At 53.7% G+C, this 17,182-nt stretch overlaps 2 protein-coding genes across 3 annotated transcripts in view; one reads left to right on the top strand and one right to left on the bottom strand.

The window, feature by feature from the left end:
- Positions 1–844: 844 nt before the first annotated feature.
- Positions 845–7,181, top strand: KCNK15 (potassium two pore domain channel subfamily K member 15). The gene is given in 4 exon segments (XM_032263723.1): positions 845–942; positions 944–1,110; positions 4,977–5,148; positions 5,150–7,181. Coding segments are annotated over 4 exon segments (972 nt in total). The 3' UTR covers positions 5,685–7,181.
- Positions 6,678–17,182, bottom strand: part of RIMS4 (regulating synaptic membrane exocytosis 4) — a 56,274-nt gene continuing 45,769 nt past the window's right edge. For both annotated transcript variants that reach the window (XM_032263724.1, XM_032263725.1), the window contains exons 3-6: positions 12,925–13,037; positions 12,519–12,620; positions 11,772–11,911; positions 6,678–11,222 (exon numbers count right to left, since the gene is read on the bottom strand). In XM_032263724.1, coding sequence (XP_032119615.1) covers positions 11,004–11,222; positions 11,772–11,911; positions 12,519–12,620; positions 12,925–13,037 — 574 coding nt within the window. In that variant the 3' untranslated portion in view covers positions 6,678–11,003. The remainder of the gene's footprint in view (positions 11,223–11,771; positions 11,912–12,518; positions 12,621–12,924; positions 13,038–17,182) is intronic.

Raw genomic sequence — 17,182 nt, 5'->3', positions numbered from 1 at the left:
GCCAAGCCATGCTCAGTTCTGCTTTTAAGCAGAAAGTTGCACTTACTGCCTGGAATCTCTCCCCCAGTCACTCCTGGGCGATTTCCCCACCACCTTAGGTGCTGGGTTCACCTTCCTAAGGAATGATCCTCTTTCCTTCTGTATCACTCTTACCTTAAAATAACTGTTTGTTTGTTTCTTAGCCGGCCCTCCTTACTAGGGTATCACCTTCATTTGCAATAGTAATGTTTGCACCGGTAGGTGCTTGGTAAATATTTGAGGGAAGGGAAGAGGAGGGGAGGAGAGGGAAGAAGGAAGGGAAGAGGAGAAGGAAGGGAGAAAGAAGGGAGAGGGAAGAAAAGGAAGGGAAAGGAGGGAGGAAGGGAGGAAAGAAGGGAGGGAAGAAGGAAAAGAAGGGAGGAAGAGGGAGGGAGGGAAGGAAGGAAGGGGAGAGAGAGAAAGAAAGGAAAGGAAGGGAGGGAAGGAAGGAGAGAGAAAGGAAGGGAAGGAAGGGGGAGGAAGGGGGAAAGGAGGGAGGGAGGGATGGAGTGAGGAAGAAAGGATGACTGGCACAGGTCACAGCATGAGTTAGTGGTGGGACAGGACTTCCGCAAGCCCGGGATTTGGGCCTTTGCTTCAGATGTCACTGGTTGCAGACACATGAACCCCGGGCAGGCGCGTGGAAGGCGGACAGGGGAGCGGTTCTCCGGGCCCCCACCGTGGCGATCCCAGCCTCCAGGTGCCCCGCAGCCGCCCCACCCCGCCCGTCACACCCTTGCCGCGTAGGCCGGGGATGGAGGGGGCGGAGCGCGCGGTCCGGGCACGGAGCAGGTCGGGGCCGGGCGGGTACCGGGGCCAGGGCACCATGCGGAGGCCGAGAGTGCGCGCGGCCGGGCTGGTCCTGTGCACCCGGTGCTACCTGCTGGTGGGCGCCGCCGTCTTCGACGCGCTCGAGTCCGAGGCCCCGGCTCCTGGTCCAGAAGCTGGGCGCGCTGCGGAGGAAGTTCGGCTTCTCGGCGGAGGACTACCGCGAGCTGGAGCGCCTGGCGCTAGGCCGAGCCCCACCGCGCCGCCGCCAGTGGAAGTTCGCTGGCTCTTTCTACTTCGCCATCACCGTCATCACTACCCTCGGTGAGCCGCCCGGAGCCTCCCTCCATGTCTGCTCCAGCCCCAGCCGCCTGGGGTGCCTCTGGGTTTCGGTCCCACCTCTGCCCCCGCCCAGCTGAGCTACTTCGGACGGGTCATTTCGGTCCACCGAGCCTCCCTAGTCTCCTTCGCCTCGCTCTGCTGAATGGAGCTGTCAGCCCACGCAGGCAGGGACCAGAGGAATCAGTAAATCGAGTTTGCCAAGAGGCTGAGCCGGGAGTGCTCGGAAAACGTCCCAGGGGCCTGGAGACAGATGAAGGGGGACTGGCTGGGAGACCAAGTGGCTGGAGTTGCTTTTCCTTGCCTGGTTGCATCACACTTGCTGTGTGACCTTAGACAAGTTGCTCAACCTCTCTGAACCATAGTTTTCTCCTCTGTAAAAACAGTGTGGCTAATGGGCCTTATCTTAGGGTTGCGGTATTTGCACCCTCCAGGAGGCCAACTATGCAGAAAGTTTTAGCACAGGGCCTGTGCTAAAACATGACACATACAGAGCACTACAAAGATCGATTTTTGATTATTACAGTTGTTCCCCCCCACCCCGCCACCCCTCTATTATAATTGTTATTGTTACCCCATGAGAATGGGGACCTAGTTTGTCTTAGTCACTGCTGTATGACCAGTGCCTAGGGTGCAATAGATGCTCAATCAATACTTGTTAAAGGAATGACGAATAACCACAGGCTCGGGACCTTGCCCTCAGGGATGCAGAGCAGTTCCTCTGCCGCATCGGGACCACCAGCTGCTGCCATGACTACCATCTGGCTGGTACCTGCTGAGCCTAAGTCTGGGGGAACAGGAAGGAGAGAAGCGGGCTCTGCAGGGCTCTAAGCTTGGTGTCAGGCACTCCCCAGGCTCCAGCTGTGAGCGTCCAGGCACCCCATCTAGGGCTTGGACCACCAGCCTGAAAGCCAGTGCCTTGGACAAAGTTTCTCCAATAATACTCTTGCAAGTGAATGTGAGCTGTGGGTTTTGCAGTGGAGTTAAAAGCATGAGTTCTGCAATGAGAGATTGGAGTTCTGGTCTCGTCTCTATTGCCACCTGCCTTCTCTGGCAATTGATTTTTAACTGTTCAAGCCCTGGTTTCCCCAAAGGCAAAATGCAATTGTTCCAACCTCATTGAGTGGTTGCCAGGTTTCAGTGAGGCCAAGCATGTAACATGCTTGGCACACTGCCTGAGGCCAAGTAGGCACTATTCGTTAGTAGTAATAATTCATTATTTGTCAACATGGCCGCAGTTCTTATTCAGCTGTTTTCTCCCTCCTGTCCACATGGACACCCCTGCTTCCCTATCTTGGTAAAGCCTGAGACCCTCCTAGTTACTGTGCCCATTGGTTTGGGATGCCATCAACCTGTTCTCTCTGCCTTTTTCCACATTCTTTGGAGGCTTACCAGGTGGGTTTGGCCTCTTATCCCGATTCTTCACCTCTGAGGTACATCTGGGAGGCTGAGGTAAGAGACTTAAGTGGAAACAAGAGAAATTTTGCCTTTTCTGGCCACTTGGGGGCACCACCACCTACTGTGGTCCAGTCTGCTAAACCAGCCTTTCAGAGAGCCCGGTGCCAGGGCTCAGGAATTTGGGCTTTGCTTGGATGGGAGAGAGGCACTGAAGCTCAGGCCTGTGGCCTTTGGGCAGTTTTGGCCCTTTTAATCTAGTTTTCTTATCTATAAAATGGGAATAATAACATGTCATATAGTCATTGGGAGGGTTAAGCCTGATAATCCATGCACGGCACCTACATGGATTAGCTCCTGTCATTATCATTATTACCATTCTTCATTTCACTCTCTGCCAAAACTTGGCACAGCCCCAAACAGATGGAAGCCTCTTATTTCTAAAGAGGCTCCTCTGTTTCTCACTAGCGCCCCCTTCAACTTGGCTTGATTCAAGAAACTTGCATTGAGCTTCTAGTCTATGTCAGGCTTGGGGCAGGACCCTGGTGATGGGGACTATAGAGAGGTGACCACCACAGTCCCTACCCTAGAGATCTCAAAGCCGAGTGATGAGCAGATCCCCTTTCTCCCAAATAACAGAGAGGCAACGTGATAGGGCTATGCAACAGAAATGCGGAAGTGGAGCCACAGGCCTTTAAATGTTTGTAGTGCTGAGATTTTGAATAAGTTATATATGCACACAGCACACATTTCACAGGGTACAAAGGGGCATGGAATGAAAAGGAAGTCTCCCTCCCACCCTGTCTCTCAGCCCATAAAATCTTCTCGGGTTAAATATAGTTACCAGTTTTGTGTGTGTCCTTCTAGATAAATTCTTTGCCTATATATTCCTTTAAAACACACGCACATATTGTGTAGACATTATACACACAGTTTTGTCTCTTTCTTTTTTTGCTCAATATATGTTGGCGATGTTTTTATGTCAGTCTCTAAGGAGCTGCGTCATCTTGTTTGTAGGGTTTCTCAGCCTTGGAACTGTTGACATTTGGGGCAGTGGGGACTGTCCTGTGCACTGCAAGGTGTTTAGCAGTGTCCCTGGCCTCTCCTTTCTAGATGCCAACCTCACAGAGCCATCCCCACTCCCCACCCTCATTTGTGACAGCCAGAATGTCTCCAGATGTTACCAAATGTCCCCTTAAGGGCAAAACCACTCTTGATTGAGAACTGCTACTGCGTAGGATCCCATGGTTTGGATGGCACTGTAGTTTATTTAACCAGGTCCCTTTCGATGGACACTTACCGTGTTTCTCATTTTCACTATGACCGACAGTGTTGCAATGATGACCCACATGCACACATTTTTACGCATGTGTGTATACTGAAGGGCTAACTTCCTCACTGCGGAACTACCTTGGTCAAAGGATTTGTATTTTGTACTTTTTGGCAGGTAGGGTCAATGTCTTAGAGGAGGCACATTCTTTTTGGGAAGATCCACCTGACTGTTCCTGGGGTATGGGCTCCTTTGAGAGTACCATGAAAGTGACTGCTCCTCTTTCCAGGAAAAGACACACAATGAGATGCCCATTCATTCCCCTGCCATAGCACTGTTCCAGGACTCAAGGATGCTCAGTCATGTTTAAATTCCCTGCAGTAGTTGAGGGGACCCCGTGAAGAATTGCCACACCAGACAATCAGAACCAAAAGGTGTTTAAGTGAGGGCAGGCTGAGCAGTGGAGGGAGAGGCCGAAGCTGGGAGAGGTAGTCCAGGGGAAAAGGCAGGAGAAAAGGCATGTGGAGGGGACATGCTGGTTGGGGAAACAGCTCGGGGTGTAGCTGGAAAGTGTGGAAAGTTTTGCTTCTTTTTTTCCTCAAGGCATAATTTACATACAGTAGAACTCCCCGTTTTCCTGTGCACACGCCTGTGAGTTCTGACAAATGAATACCTGTCGTGTAACTGCAGCCGCGACCAAGACAGAACATTGCCATCGACCCCCAAAATTCTTCCATGCCTTCTGTAGTTAAGCCCACCTCCAACCCCAGCTACTGGCAACCAACCACAGATCTGTTCTCTGTCGCCACAGTTTTGCCACTTCCAGATTGTCATTCACATGGAACCATGCGGTCTGTAGGCTTTCGAGCTTGCCTTCCTCCGCTCAGCTGGAGACATCTGAGATCCATCCTTGGTTGCCGCAAGGTTACAGGAGTTCATTCAGTTTGCTGAAAAGAATTCCAGTGTTTGGATGCGCCACAGGTTGTTTATCCATTCCCTAGTCGAGGGACACTTTGGTTGTCTGCGGTTTGGGGTGAAGATGAATAACCACGCCACGTTTTAGAGCTGGGGAATGACCTGGTTAGGACTAGTATTTGCAGGTGCGCAGCCAGCCCCGGGGGTGGGGAGGGACTGCAGTCAGCTGGAGCTGAGCTCACCAGCCCTCCCCTCTGCTCTCCCTGCACAGGGTACAGCCACGCCGCGCCGGGCACAGACTCCGGCAAGGGTTTCTGCATGTTCTAGGCGCTCCTGGGCACCCCCCTGACGCTGGTCACCTTCCAGAGCCTGGGCGAGCGGCTGAACGCGGTGGTGCTGTGCCTCCTGCTGGCGGCCAAGCGCTGCCTGGGCCTGCGGCGGCCGCGCGTCCACAGAGAACCTGGTGGTGGTCTGGCTGCTGGCGTGCGCCACCACCCTGGCCCTCGGGGCCGTCGCCTTCGCGCACTTCGAGGGCTGGGCCTTCTTCCACGCCTACTACTACTGCTTCATCACCCTCACCACCATCGGCTTCGGCGACTTCGTGGCGCTGCAGAGCAGCGAGGCGCTGCAGAGGAAGCCCCCCTACGTGGCCTTCAGCTTCCTCTATATCCTCCTGGGGCTCGCGGTTATTGGCGCCTTCCTCAACCTCGTGGTCCTGCGTTTCCTTGCTGCCAGCTCCGATGGGTCCGAGCACGCGGCCTGCGGCCCCAGCCCGCGCCACCAGGGGGCGCTCGAGAGCCGCGGCCCCTCATTGCCCCGCCGCCCGGCAGGCTCCAGCGGCCCCGCTTCTGTCTCCTGCCACGTGCACCAGCTGGAGAAGTGCGTCCGCCACAACCTGGGCTTCTCACCCTCCTCGAGCACGGGGGTCGTGCGCGGCAGGCAGGCACCCAGGCCTGGGGCCCAGCGGAAATCCATCTGACAACCCCACCCGGGTTGGGTTGAATCTGAAACGAGAGGGTCTGGCTTCGGCTATCCAGGCACCCTCTCCAGGGATTGGAGACATATGAGGGGCCTCCGGACAGTCTTCAGCTACACAAAATTTCTCATTACCTTCTGTGGCCAAGTCCCCTCCCTCCTCTCCAAAAATATATTACAGTCACATCATAAGCACAAACCAGGCTCGAGGGTCACCCTGTTGCAGCAAACTCCTTGTAATCCAAATTGCATGAGGGAGTGGCCACATCAGCACCTGGGCGAGGCTCTGCACAGGTGTATGCCAGAGCCTTGCTCTAGAAAGGCCCTTTAGAGCAACTTTTCTGTTGTGAAGAGGCTGGTTTTCTGAGTCGCAGTTGAAATGTGCAACTTGCAACACTGGAATCTTCGCTGGAATTAGTGAGGTCAGATGCTTACCCTACAAGAAGCATGGGGAACAAAGGTGGACCAAATGGGACAGTGTACAGTCCAGTGTGGACAAGTGGGTCAGTCTCTGCACTTCTTAAACGATCTCTCGTTCCCTGCCCAGTGTGTAGAGTAGAATCAGCCCATGTGTGAATGATGGCCTCTTTTCCCCATATGGCTGATGCTCTTTGTGGCCAGCCCCACTTCAGGATGAGGAAGGCCTTGCTGTCACCACCCACCATGTCACTGGGCCCACCTGGACACAGCAGAATGCCATGGGATGAGCTCTCTTCTGCGTCACATCAATCACCAGCAATGTGACCTTGGAGAATTGCATCCCATCCCAGGACCTCAGTTTCCACATCTGTAGAACAACTGGGTTCATCCAGAACCCTGCTCCCTGTTGTGCATCTCTAACAGGACTTTCTGGAGCAGGTCCCTGCACCATAAGGGGGCAGAGACAAAGCCTGAGGTGTGGCATCCTGGCACCCTGTGGCACTCAGCCCCTCCAAACACCCCCTTCCCTTGGCTTCCCAGATAGGACTGTCTCAACAAAAAGCATGAGTGAGCCAGGTTAGAAAAGCCAAAAACTTTAATTTTTAACATGAGCTACATGGTCATGAACACAATGCAACGTGACCCCACTCCAACCCAGGGGCCCCAGAAACCCTCCCTCCCTAAAGGCCTGGTTGGCTCCTGCTTTAAGAGAAGGAATGAGGGAAAGGTGGGTGGATGGAGAGGCTCCCAGCCTGAGGACCTGGGTCCTGCCTTCCCGCCACTCGCCCAGGAGGCAGTCAGAGAGTGAAAGGGCTCCAGGGGTGATGCCACAGCCCTGGGTTTGGCTCCACTCTGACCTCACAGAAGTGCTGGGTTAGACGGGCACCATCAGCCCACCTCACAGGCTTGGCATCGGGTGAGCTCGCGGACGTGAATGCTTTCCATCCACACTGAGGTGCTGCTCCACAGACGTGGGGCCCTCCCAGAGGGCCTTGGAGTCACCATGGGGGAATGGGGAGGGGACTCCATCCCAGGGCCTGACACAGCACTGCTGCTCAATAAATAAATGCAGGTGACCTTGCCTGACGCAACAGCTGTGCCTCCAGAGGGGGTGAGCTTCGGTGCTGTTTCTGACATGGAGATGCACCCAGGAGCTCCTGGCTGAAGGAACTGGATCTTGAATTGGCTTGTGAAGTGCACAACCACCCCCTAAGATATCGGCTCCATCTCTGAGTGTAAAAGAGTGAACTCTGGGCTGCTGGAGAACCAAGCTCCAGTGCTGCCCACCCGCTAACACAGTGGGACCTGAGGCAAGCACCTTCCCTCCCAGGACCTCAGCTGCCTGCTCTGAATCAGGGATGATGGCACAGGCCACACCTACTCCCCAGTGGCTCTTGTGAGGGCCAAAGGGCGCACTCGAGGTAAAAGCATTCTGAAAACCAAGTCTGCAAAGCACAACAGGAAGGCCAGGTCTCACTGCATCTGAAGGTTTGGGGAGGACTTCCCTAAAATGAGGCGCCCACAGCTGCTCCCATTCGCTCACTGCCCCAGGCAGGAGCTGCTGTTTCCTAACTCTCTCCAGTTGGTCCTGCAGAGGCTATGGCCCCTTAGCAGGAACCTCCACCCAGGCATCAAGGTCCAGACCCCATCCTGTGTAACCTCAGTCAGCTGAGCCAGCCCCCCAGGATAGCTGTCTCCCTGGCAACCTCTTCCCCCTACCCAGGCCCAGAGAAGTCACTGGCTTATAGAGATGGAGCCCAGCAGGGCTGTGCAGCCAGCGCATAGAGGCCAGGAATCCTTGTCCCAGCAGACACACCCTGGAGCAACATCTCCTGTCGCCTGAAGCACAGTGGAGCCCCTTGTTTTTCCCCCTTTGTGCCCTTGCTGAGGGGTCTTGTGTGAGTCACTTCCTGTTTCTGGGCCTCGGTTTCCCAACTTCTCAGATGGGCTACAACTTGTCCTGCCCATCTTTTGGGGGCCAGTAGGCTTCAAAAAAAGAAGGGAGAAGGAGGTGTGGGCCCCACCTCACACTGCCCTGGCTCCGGCTCAGCCTCTGTTGGGAGGAGGGGGCCCAGGCTGGGGATGCCACTGAACACACAGGTGATTCCAGGGGTGGCTTTTCCCCCAAGCTGGGTCTTGATTTGTCTGTAAAATGGAAATGGACTAATGGTCCCAAAGGCCCTTCCCCTTTACTATGCAAAGGGGGTTCTAGAGAAGGAAAGTGGAGATGGCTCCTTCCCGTGGTATCCTGCGTGTGATCTTGGCCCAGGGATTGAAGTCACTCCCTGGAGGCCACAGCCCCCTAAGGGCCCCCAGTGCCACCCTCTCTGCTCCTCTTCAAACAGTACAGCCTGAGTCAGCAAGGGGCCAGGCAGCAGTGGGGACAGGATGGGCTTGAAGCTTCTCCAAAGCTAATGATGAAAACGTCACTCCCCTCCCCAAACCCCCATCCCTTGGTGAGGACAGACCGTGGTTCCCACACCCAATGGTCACAGCCCCTGGGAAGGGGGCACATGCTCACGATGATACAAAGAAACAGGGCTCCAGCCCCCAGCTGCTCCACCCCTCCAGGAGGTGAGCGAGATTTCACAGAACAAACAAGAAAATCATTGAGGGGGCTCTCATTGACCACCCCCAGGTGTTGTTATTGCTTCGGAGCTCTCTCTCTCTTTATGAAGGCTGTGCAGACACCAGGGGAAGGGCTCAGGCTGTCAGGGCCAAGCCCCTGCTCCCTCTGGTTGAGACAGCCAGAGTCTGCCCTGTTTTTGAAGAGCTACCCCTGAACCACCACAGCGACGATGGCTGGAGAGAGAAGGTGCTCTCCTGGCTCAAAATATTCCAGTGGTGAATAATAAACGAATAGCAGAGAAATCACACTGGTTAAAAAAACAAATAGGCGAGAGGCTGATTCTGCGCCTTGAATGCCAGTCCCTCCAGAGCCCTGCTCCTTCCATCCCCAACCTTGGGATTCCACCCGTCACAATCCCAGGAAGCTCTGAAGACCTCCTGGGTAAGGGGGCATCTCCATCTCCACTTCCCAGTACAGGGTAAGCAGCTCTGTGGAGGTGACATACATCGACCAGAACTTTAAAGGATACCCAGGGCTTACATAGGCTAAGGGAAGGGAAGAATTTCCAGGTAGAAGGAGTCACCTGGTGGGACAGGGGCCAGGATTAGGACCAGGACCAGAAAGGGGGTGGGACCAAAGGCAGCCTGGGTGTCCTCAGGGGAAAATGACACCCTCCAATGGAGACCAGGCCCCCTCTGCCAAGGTCCTACAACCCTCAGGAGTGCCTCATAAAGAAAGTCAGTACCAAGAATAATAAATCAGAACATCTGAGTATAACAGGCAGCTCCAGCTATAACCCTACAGGGGAGAAGGGGAGGAAGGGGGAGGAGGAGGAGAGGCTGGCCTCCCGTGAGCCAGGCTGCCCCACCTAGGCCCAGGCCAGCGAGGAGACAGTGGTCTCCTGGAATGTACGTGAGTCTCCTCTCCACCCCTGTCCTGGGACTTGGCAAGGACTATGCATGAGCTAAGAATGGGCCCCAGGGCTTGGAACACTAACTCTACCTAGCTAACCCAGACTACGCCCTACACAGCAGGGACTAGGTAAAGAGTGGCAGGCTTCTGGGTGCCTCCCAGGGGAGGTGGCAGAAATGTGCTTCTATCAAGAGGGGCCAGCCTCCATCCTCCCTTGCATGCAAAAGGGTTCCCGCAGGCCCCAGGGAGGGCTGGGCTGAGAAGGCAGCTACCCAGGCCTGCTGGAAAAGGAATCTCCCAGTTCTCACATGCACGTCTCTTCACTCTTTCTCTCCTATCACCATCTTTCCTTCAGCCAAGGTAACTGAGGCCGGGGCAGTGCGTTCTGCCCTTAGTATAGGATGGTTTGTTTAAAAAGACTAAAATGGGGGGCTCTGTTTTCCTCCCCAGACCCCTGGCCTGGAGGCAGAAGGGGTAGACAAGATAACCTTCGACCTCATCTAACAAGGAGGGGTTCTCCAATTTGAGAAACCCTTATCTTGGCACCACCAGTCCCAATCCCAACTTTCCTTAGCCTCCCCCTCCAATACAGCACCCTCCGAACACTCTCTAGGGTTGGGGTCTGGAAACTCAGGTTCCACGGCTCCTCCGCCAGAACCACAGACAACATTCTTTCCAGTCCACCAATGGTTCCCAAACTAGCTTGTTGTGACCCCTGGAGTGAGGCACCTAGGGGTCTGTGCCAGGCCCCTGGTACCTCCTCCTTTCCTTTGGTCCCTGCTGAACCCCAATTCCTAGAGCCACCAGAAGAAGGGCAGGCAGGAGGGGACGGACAGATGGACTCGGACAGGCTGCGGCAAAGCTCCTTCCACGGGCAGGCAGAGGGAAGCCCAAGCTCCTCTTCAAGTGGGGACTCTGGGCCCCCAGGAGCTAGCTCCGGATCCTTGCAAAGCTGCCCCTTCATCTCTGGGGCAGGAGTAGCTGCCTGAACCGGGTGCCGCAGGAAAGACACTTGCTGGTAATTGGCACCATGGAGATGGCCGGCTGGGTTCTGGACTTGGCTCTGGGCAGCAAGCTTCCGAGGAGGCAAAAAGGGGGAAAAGTTGGACAGAGTCTGGGACGGGAGAGTGGTCTGCTCTGCCACCTCAGTCTTTCCTTTCTCCACACTGCAGCCACATCCACCAGGTCAAGAACCGGCCAAGTCAAAAATGTAGCCAATCCCGTTGGGAGAGGGAAGGTCTCAGGGGGTAGGAGGCAAAGAAGGGGTGAGGAGGGGCCCAAGGGGGGCAGGTCTCCCCATTCTGCTTCCCCACTGTGGGGGAGAGCCCCGTCCTCCTGTTCAATGTGCCCCTGGGCCTGGGGTCCCAGGTCAGGGCTGGGTGGTCTCCAGGCCATCTTGGGGAACCCCTCCCCATCCCAGCACTAAGATCGCTCTCCGCAGGGCCCCACGGTGCTCTCGAGGGACAACTGGGATGCCTGCCGGAGCAGGGGGCCTGTGGCTGGGTCCACCATGGAGGAGGTGGGGAAGAGCTTGTACCAGCCCACAGCCAGGGTGGTCAAGTCCAGCTCCTCCAGCAGCACGCGGGCCACACCCATGAACTGCTTCCGCTCCATCCGCCCGTAGTTCCCCCACACGATCACCTGCAGGGTTTAAGAGACACAGTGGTTCAAACCCCGCCAGTGCCACTCACAGGCCCAGAAGAAGAACCTGGATCGTCCCCCATGCCTAATCCATCTCAGTCCTACGATTTCTACCTCCTTAAAACTGCAATTCCTCAACAGGCCCTTCTTATCACTGGGCACCACGCCAAGCCCCTGGCCTCCAGAAGTTGTTGATGGTGATGAGGGTGGTGATGGTGATGACGGTAATGGCAGCCATGGGCAGAGCACTTGTGTAGGCAAAACTGCAAGAACTTTTCCTGCACACAAGTACACATTCCACTGGCAGCAGAATGTTATCAGGTAGGTACTATTAGGGTCCTCACTTTACAGATGAGGTGACCGAGGGTCCCTTGTTCAAAGTTGCACAGTAAGTTGTGGAGCTCAGTTCAGCCACAGTGAACTGAGCTATTTCACTGTGAGCTATTTCCTCCAGGTGAGGCCCTCCAAAGACACCTCCGCCAGGGGTGCCCTCCTCTCACTCACACACACACACACACACACACACAAGAGCGCACCACCGCCCCTCACCTGGAGGACTTTGCCCTGGGGACTCTCGGGAAACAGCAGCACCTGGTTATACAGTGGATCCAGGGACTTGCGAGCAACTTTGGTCTTCTTCTTGGCAATGCAGACGCCATTCTCTAGCAGGTAGGCCTTGATGTAGGCCGCTGGGGACAGAGGCCAGCAGGGGTGAGTTCTAGTTTGGCCCTTAAATGGTGGGCAAAGGGTGCAACACAGGGAGGTTGCCCACCCTCTGCTGGAGATAGGTGTGCCCCCATGGAGTCTGGGGAGGACACATAGGACACATGGGGGGTGGGCAGGTACAGCTAGGCTTGGGTGTAGCCTGTTGTACCCCTCTGGTGGTCATCACTGCCTCCCCTTCCTTAGCTTACTCTGTGCTCACCTCCTTCCTCTCTCAGTCTACGACACGCCTACCCCCTCCCTGGCTTATACATCCACTGCTGACCCACTCACTCACGAAGCCTGAGCACCTATTGCATGCCAGGTACCCTGGGGTAGAACGATAAGCAGGGAAGATGGTCCCTGCCTTCCAGGAGCTCAGTCCAGTGGAGGAGAGGAACAAGGTCAACAGATAATCTCAACTGGGTCCCCAGATAAACCCTAAACTACCAGTTCCACGTTAAGATGTTAAGAGTTGGGACAGGGGTTCCCCACAGTTGGGCCCAATTTTCTCTCTTCAAGGCCCTTGGTGCCCATCAGGATCTCCTCCCTAACCTCCACCCCCACCTTGCAGAGGGAGGGTAGGCCCCACACCTGGCAGTGTCTTAGAGCCTGGCTTGGCTGTCAGTCCCCGAGCTTGGATAATGTCCACTTCCAGCTGACCGTTCCGCTCCTGCAAGCCGATCTCCACATCCCCTGCAACAGGCACCAAGAGATGAGACTGGGAAATGGCTCAGAAGCTCAAGCCTCTGAGGCGACTCAGCTCCTCCCCTCTGCTTAGGGCTGAAACCCCTTCCCCTGCTCCCAACCCAGAATAAGACCAGAACCAACTCCCACCAAGTGCCTGGGCTCTGTTGAGGGCTTGAGAGTGTGGCCTGGGCCCTAGGCTGCATGCTCACAGGATGGATCAACAGGCAAAGGGGAAGGAGGGAGAGACGCTGGGCTTCTGGTATGACCCCATCTCCCCTAGTCCCTTTGAAATCAGCCTTGGGGCACTCACCCATGGGTGTGGTGGCCAGGGTCTGGCGGCCCACAAACTGTGCCGGCCCCATGCTTCCCAGGAAGTCACTGAATTGGGCATCTGATGCCAGGCAAACTCCTCCATAGTTAAGGCTGCATGAGGAAAAAATGAGGAAAAAAAACACACATTCCCAGTGGTTGACTGACAACTCTGGACTCAGGCAGTCAGCTCCAGAACATCCCTCATTCCATGGCAACCTGTGTCCACATCCATCACCCTTCCTCTCCTCGCTAAGCCTTACGTTCAACCTCCCTGAAATGGATATGCTGATACTTCCCTTTTGGGGTGGAGACAAGGTTTATCCGGTAACCGGCTCATGTGGTTTAGTGCTTTGATTCTCGAAGTGTGGTTCAGAGGCCAGCGGCATCAGCATCATCTGGGAACTAAGTTGATACACAGAACTGCGCTCCACTCCTCCCCCAGCCGCTGAATGAGAATCTGAATTTTCACACAAGCCCGTGGTGATGCACTTGCACGTGGAAGTCGTGTGAGCTGCACGGGCCCAGCGGCTCTGGATTCTGAGGGGTGCATTTCTTACTGCTGCTTGGCCACCTGATATCCACTTCCCCTTTCTCTGGTAACAAGATCTCAAATTTTCTTTGGGGAGCCCCCTCCCCATGGCATATGATCACACTGGGGTGGACTGACCAGCTCCAGAGACTGGGCCTGCAGCTCAGCCTGGTCAATCAGGGCATCCCTTCCCCTTAGCCAGTGATCAGCTCAGGGTGGCACGTGGCCCAGTTCAGCCAACAAGAATCAGGCCTGGGAACTTTGTTTGAACTATGGGGAGTGCCTGAGATGCAGGACAGGAGCTTCTAGCGCTATGTGGCTACAATCTGGATCCCAAGAATGAAACCATCAAAATGACAGCATTGTGTGAGCTCCTGGATCAAGCTCTGCCTGAAGCAAGCTACTTCATCTTTTGGTTATGTTAAGTCAGTAACAACAACAACAAAGATAATTTTATTATGTTGCTTAAGACAGCTTTAGTAAGTTCTCCCCACTCCCTTCACTTCTTTAAGTATCTCTTTCCCATCTGTGAAATGGAAACAATAATGTTCCCATCTCCTGGGTCTGTAGTGCTAAGTGAGATGAGGCACTAAGTACCATGCCTCATGTGCCCCTGTTATCCTGAGGACCAAAGGACTTGCAACCCATTTTCATCTGATTCTTGCCACAATCATAGGAGGTTGTTTTTTGTTTGATTGGTTGGTTGGTGTTTTTTGAGACAGAGTCTTGCTCTGTTGCTCAGTCTGGAGTGCAGTGGCACGGTCTTGGCTCACTGCAGCTTCGAACTCCTGGGTTTCAGGGATTCTCATGCCTCAGCCTGCTGAGTAGCTGGGATTATAGACAAGCACCACCATGCACGGCAAATTTTTGTGTTTTTAACAGAGACAGGGTTTCATCATGTTGGCCAGGCTGGTCTTGAATCCCTGGCCTCATATGATCCATCCATCTTGACCTCCCAAAGTGCTGGGATTATAGGCGTGAGCCATCAAGCTAGCCCAGGAGGTTGGTTTTTGATCTTTATCACCATCATTTAGATAAGAAACACATTTGCCCAGCAAAATGGTGACCCTGTTCCCTAGCCAGAGCTGATGAAAACAGAATTAGAGGCTTAACCCAGCCAGGCCAATCAAAACCTCTCTCTGAGAAATAAAAAAGTAAATCCCAGACACAAAATGTCACAAGAACTGAGTCACATAAATGGCCTGCCCTCATGCAAAACCCATAAACTCTACTAGCTACCCAGACCTGGCTGCCCAATTCTTTCCTCAACCATGTGAGGTCCTCCCGTGTTCTGTTTTTATTCAAGTTATCTGCAGAGTTAATGGCAGAATATTCCGCCTGAGTGCTTTTCCTTTTCATGATTTCCTACCACCCCTGGCCTGCTTTCCCCATTCAGACAGTAGCTAGTGTCTCCTGCCTCAGGGAAGGAATGACACCCAGCAGGAAGCAGAGAACAAGACTTGGATTCTTGACTTTTCAGTTCCAAAGCTAAGAAACAAACTTGAAAGAATAGGTACAAAACTAGGCTATTCTGTCCTGAAACAGACAAACCCTCAGCCTGGGAGAGCAGAGGAAGCCAGGCAAGGAGGGAAGAGCTGAGATGCTGCAGGATACTTGAGGAAGGTCTGTAGTCCCCAGCTGGTGAGTGCTGGGGGATGACAGGAAACTCCAGATAGGCTGGGGGGATCGGAAAGCAGGGGAGACTTGCACCCACCCTTCTTATTGTGTGGAGCTAAAGAAAAGGACACAACACTCTACAGAAATGGGTGCTTGGGCGTCCTGTCAAGTGACCCACTGGGAGATCTCTGAGGCTCTCTGTACGTCCCTCTGCACCCTAGAGAGGAGCATATGATCCAGGTGCACTGGAGAGAAGAGCAGATCATAGAGGCCTGCCGGTCTGGACAAAGAGAAGTAGCTGAGACCAGTGGGAAACAATGACCAAGGAGCAGACAGTAAGATCACGTTCCAGGAGACACCAGGATGATGGATGATGATTGAGGACCACACACTCTGTCCCCAGTGTCTGAGCAGCACAATAATAGCAGCCAATGTTACTGGACACGAGCCCTCACTGGCATTCAGCGGGTACCCCAGGTGTAATGGCCAGCATCCATTTGATCTGTTCATTCATCCAACAAATGTTTACCAAGCACATACTATGTGCTCTATTGTGTCCAGGCACTATTCTGGACCTGGAGTATGTCAGTGAACAGTGATTCCTGCCCTTGAGGTGCTTAGATTCTAGTGGAGGGAGACATATTACACACAACTAATATCATAAACAATACAGTATGTTAGAAGGCGATAAATGATAGAAATCTTAGGAAAAAATAAATAGAAAATTCATGTGCGGGGGGGGGTGTGGGCTGCAGTATGAAAGAGTGTGATCAGTAGCTATGACCTGTGCTTCTTATTAAATACTTTGACTGTTACCCTAGGCCTGGTCTAGAAATTTACATGGATTCTCTCCACATAAATTTCCCCAGGATACAGGCATAACCCTTGGGAAAATTCTGAACCAAGTGAGTTTAAGTTTTCAGCAAACAGAGGACACGGGGGACTTGATACAGATTAGTAACAGGGAACTCCCAGTGCTCACTAAATGCCATGAATGTCAAAGTGCTCTACACTTAACGAATTCATTTCAGCCTCACAACAACTCTATGAGGTCAATATTATTCCTGGGCCCATTTTATAGATGAGCTGGAGAGTTAAGAAACCTGCCCAAATCACAGAGGTACTGCACGGCCCTGCCCTACCCCTCAGCAGTATATACCTCTACCCTCCGAGGCTGCCTGCTCTCATACCTGCCATGAGGTCTGAGGGCTTATTTTCTAGTTGTGAGAATTCCGAATTTTGCTGGGAGAGAAAATTTAGCCTGTGGCACAGGGCAGGCTGGAAGTGCCTGAGGGTTCATGTCCCAGAAGCAGCCCCCACCCAGTGAGATGCTGGGAGTCTGCAGTGGGGATAATGCTGGTGAATGTTCAAGCAGCCTCCCAGGCTCCCCAGTGGGGCTGAGCTCCAGCTGCCCTTAGTGGCAACAGTCTTGAAATAGCAACTGTTATTAGCTCCCTTCCTTTCCTGTCCCATTCCTTGTGGCTCCACACTGGGGATTCCTGGGATGGCCTGCCAAATAACCAATTTCCACTTGAATCTTTGAGTCAGGGTCTGCTCTGGAAGAAGCCAAACCAAGACAGAAGCTGAGTGGTATCTGAACCCAGAGAGTCAGGCTTCCAAGTCTATTATCTTAACAATTATGTAACAATGGTTTTTTTTTTAATAGAGAGAAAGGAAAAAATAAAGTCACTTAAGTGTCTGGGGACTGAAATGTGTACCCACTATTCTTGCAAAACCAAAGATCTTAAATTGACAGCGCCGAGGCTATGATCTAGACCAGTGGTCCCCAATATTTCTGGCACCAGGGACCAGTTTCATGGAAGGCAATTTTTCCTTGCACTGGGGCAGGGAGTCGGGGGATAGCTTCAGGATGAAATCAGATCATCAGGCATTAGTTAGATTCTCATAAGGAGCTCACAACCTAGATCCCTCTCATGCACAGTTCACGATAGGGCTCATGCTCCTATGATAATCTAACTCGGTCGCTGATCTGACAGGAGGCAGAGCTCAGGCAGTAATGCTTGCTCTCCTGCCCACTGCTCACCTCCTGCTGTGCCGCCCTGTTCCTAAAAGGCCATGGACCAGTATCCACGGGGGGACCCCTGGAGTT

The sequence above is a fragment of the Sapajus apella genome, unplaced genomic scaffold, assembly GCF_009761245.1.
Source record: "Sapajus apella isolate SASKATOON/1434 unplaced genomic scaffold, GSC_monkey_1.0 scaffold137, whole genome shotgun sequence".
NCBI classification, from domain to species: Eukaryota; Metazoa; Chordata; class Mammalia; order Primates; family Cebidae; genus Sapajus; species Sapajus apella.
Note: the sequence above shows the minus strand (reverse complement) of the source record. Positions and strands in the feature narration are given on the sequence as shown.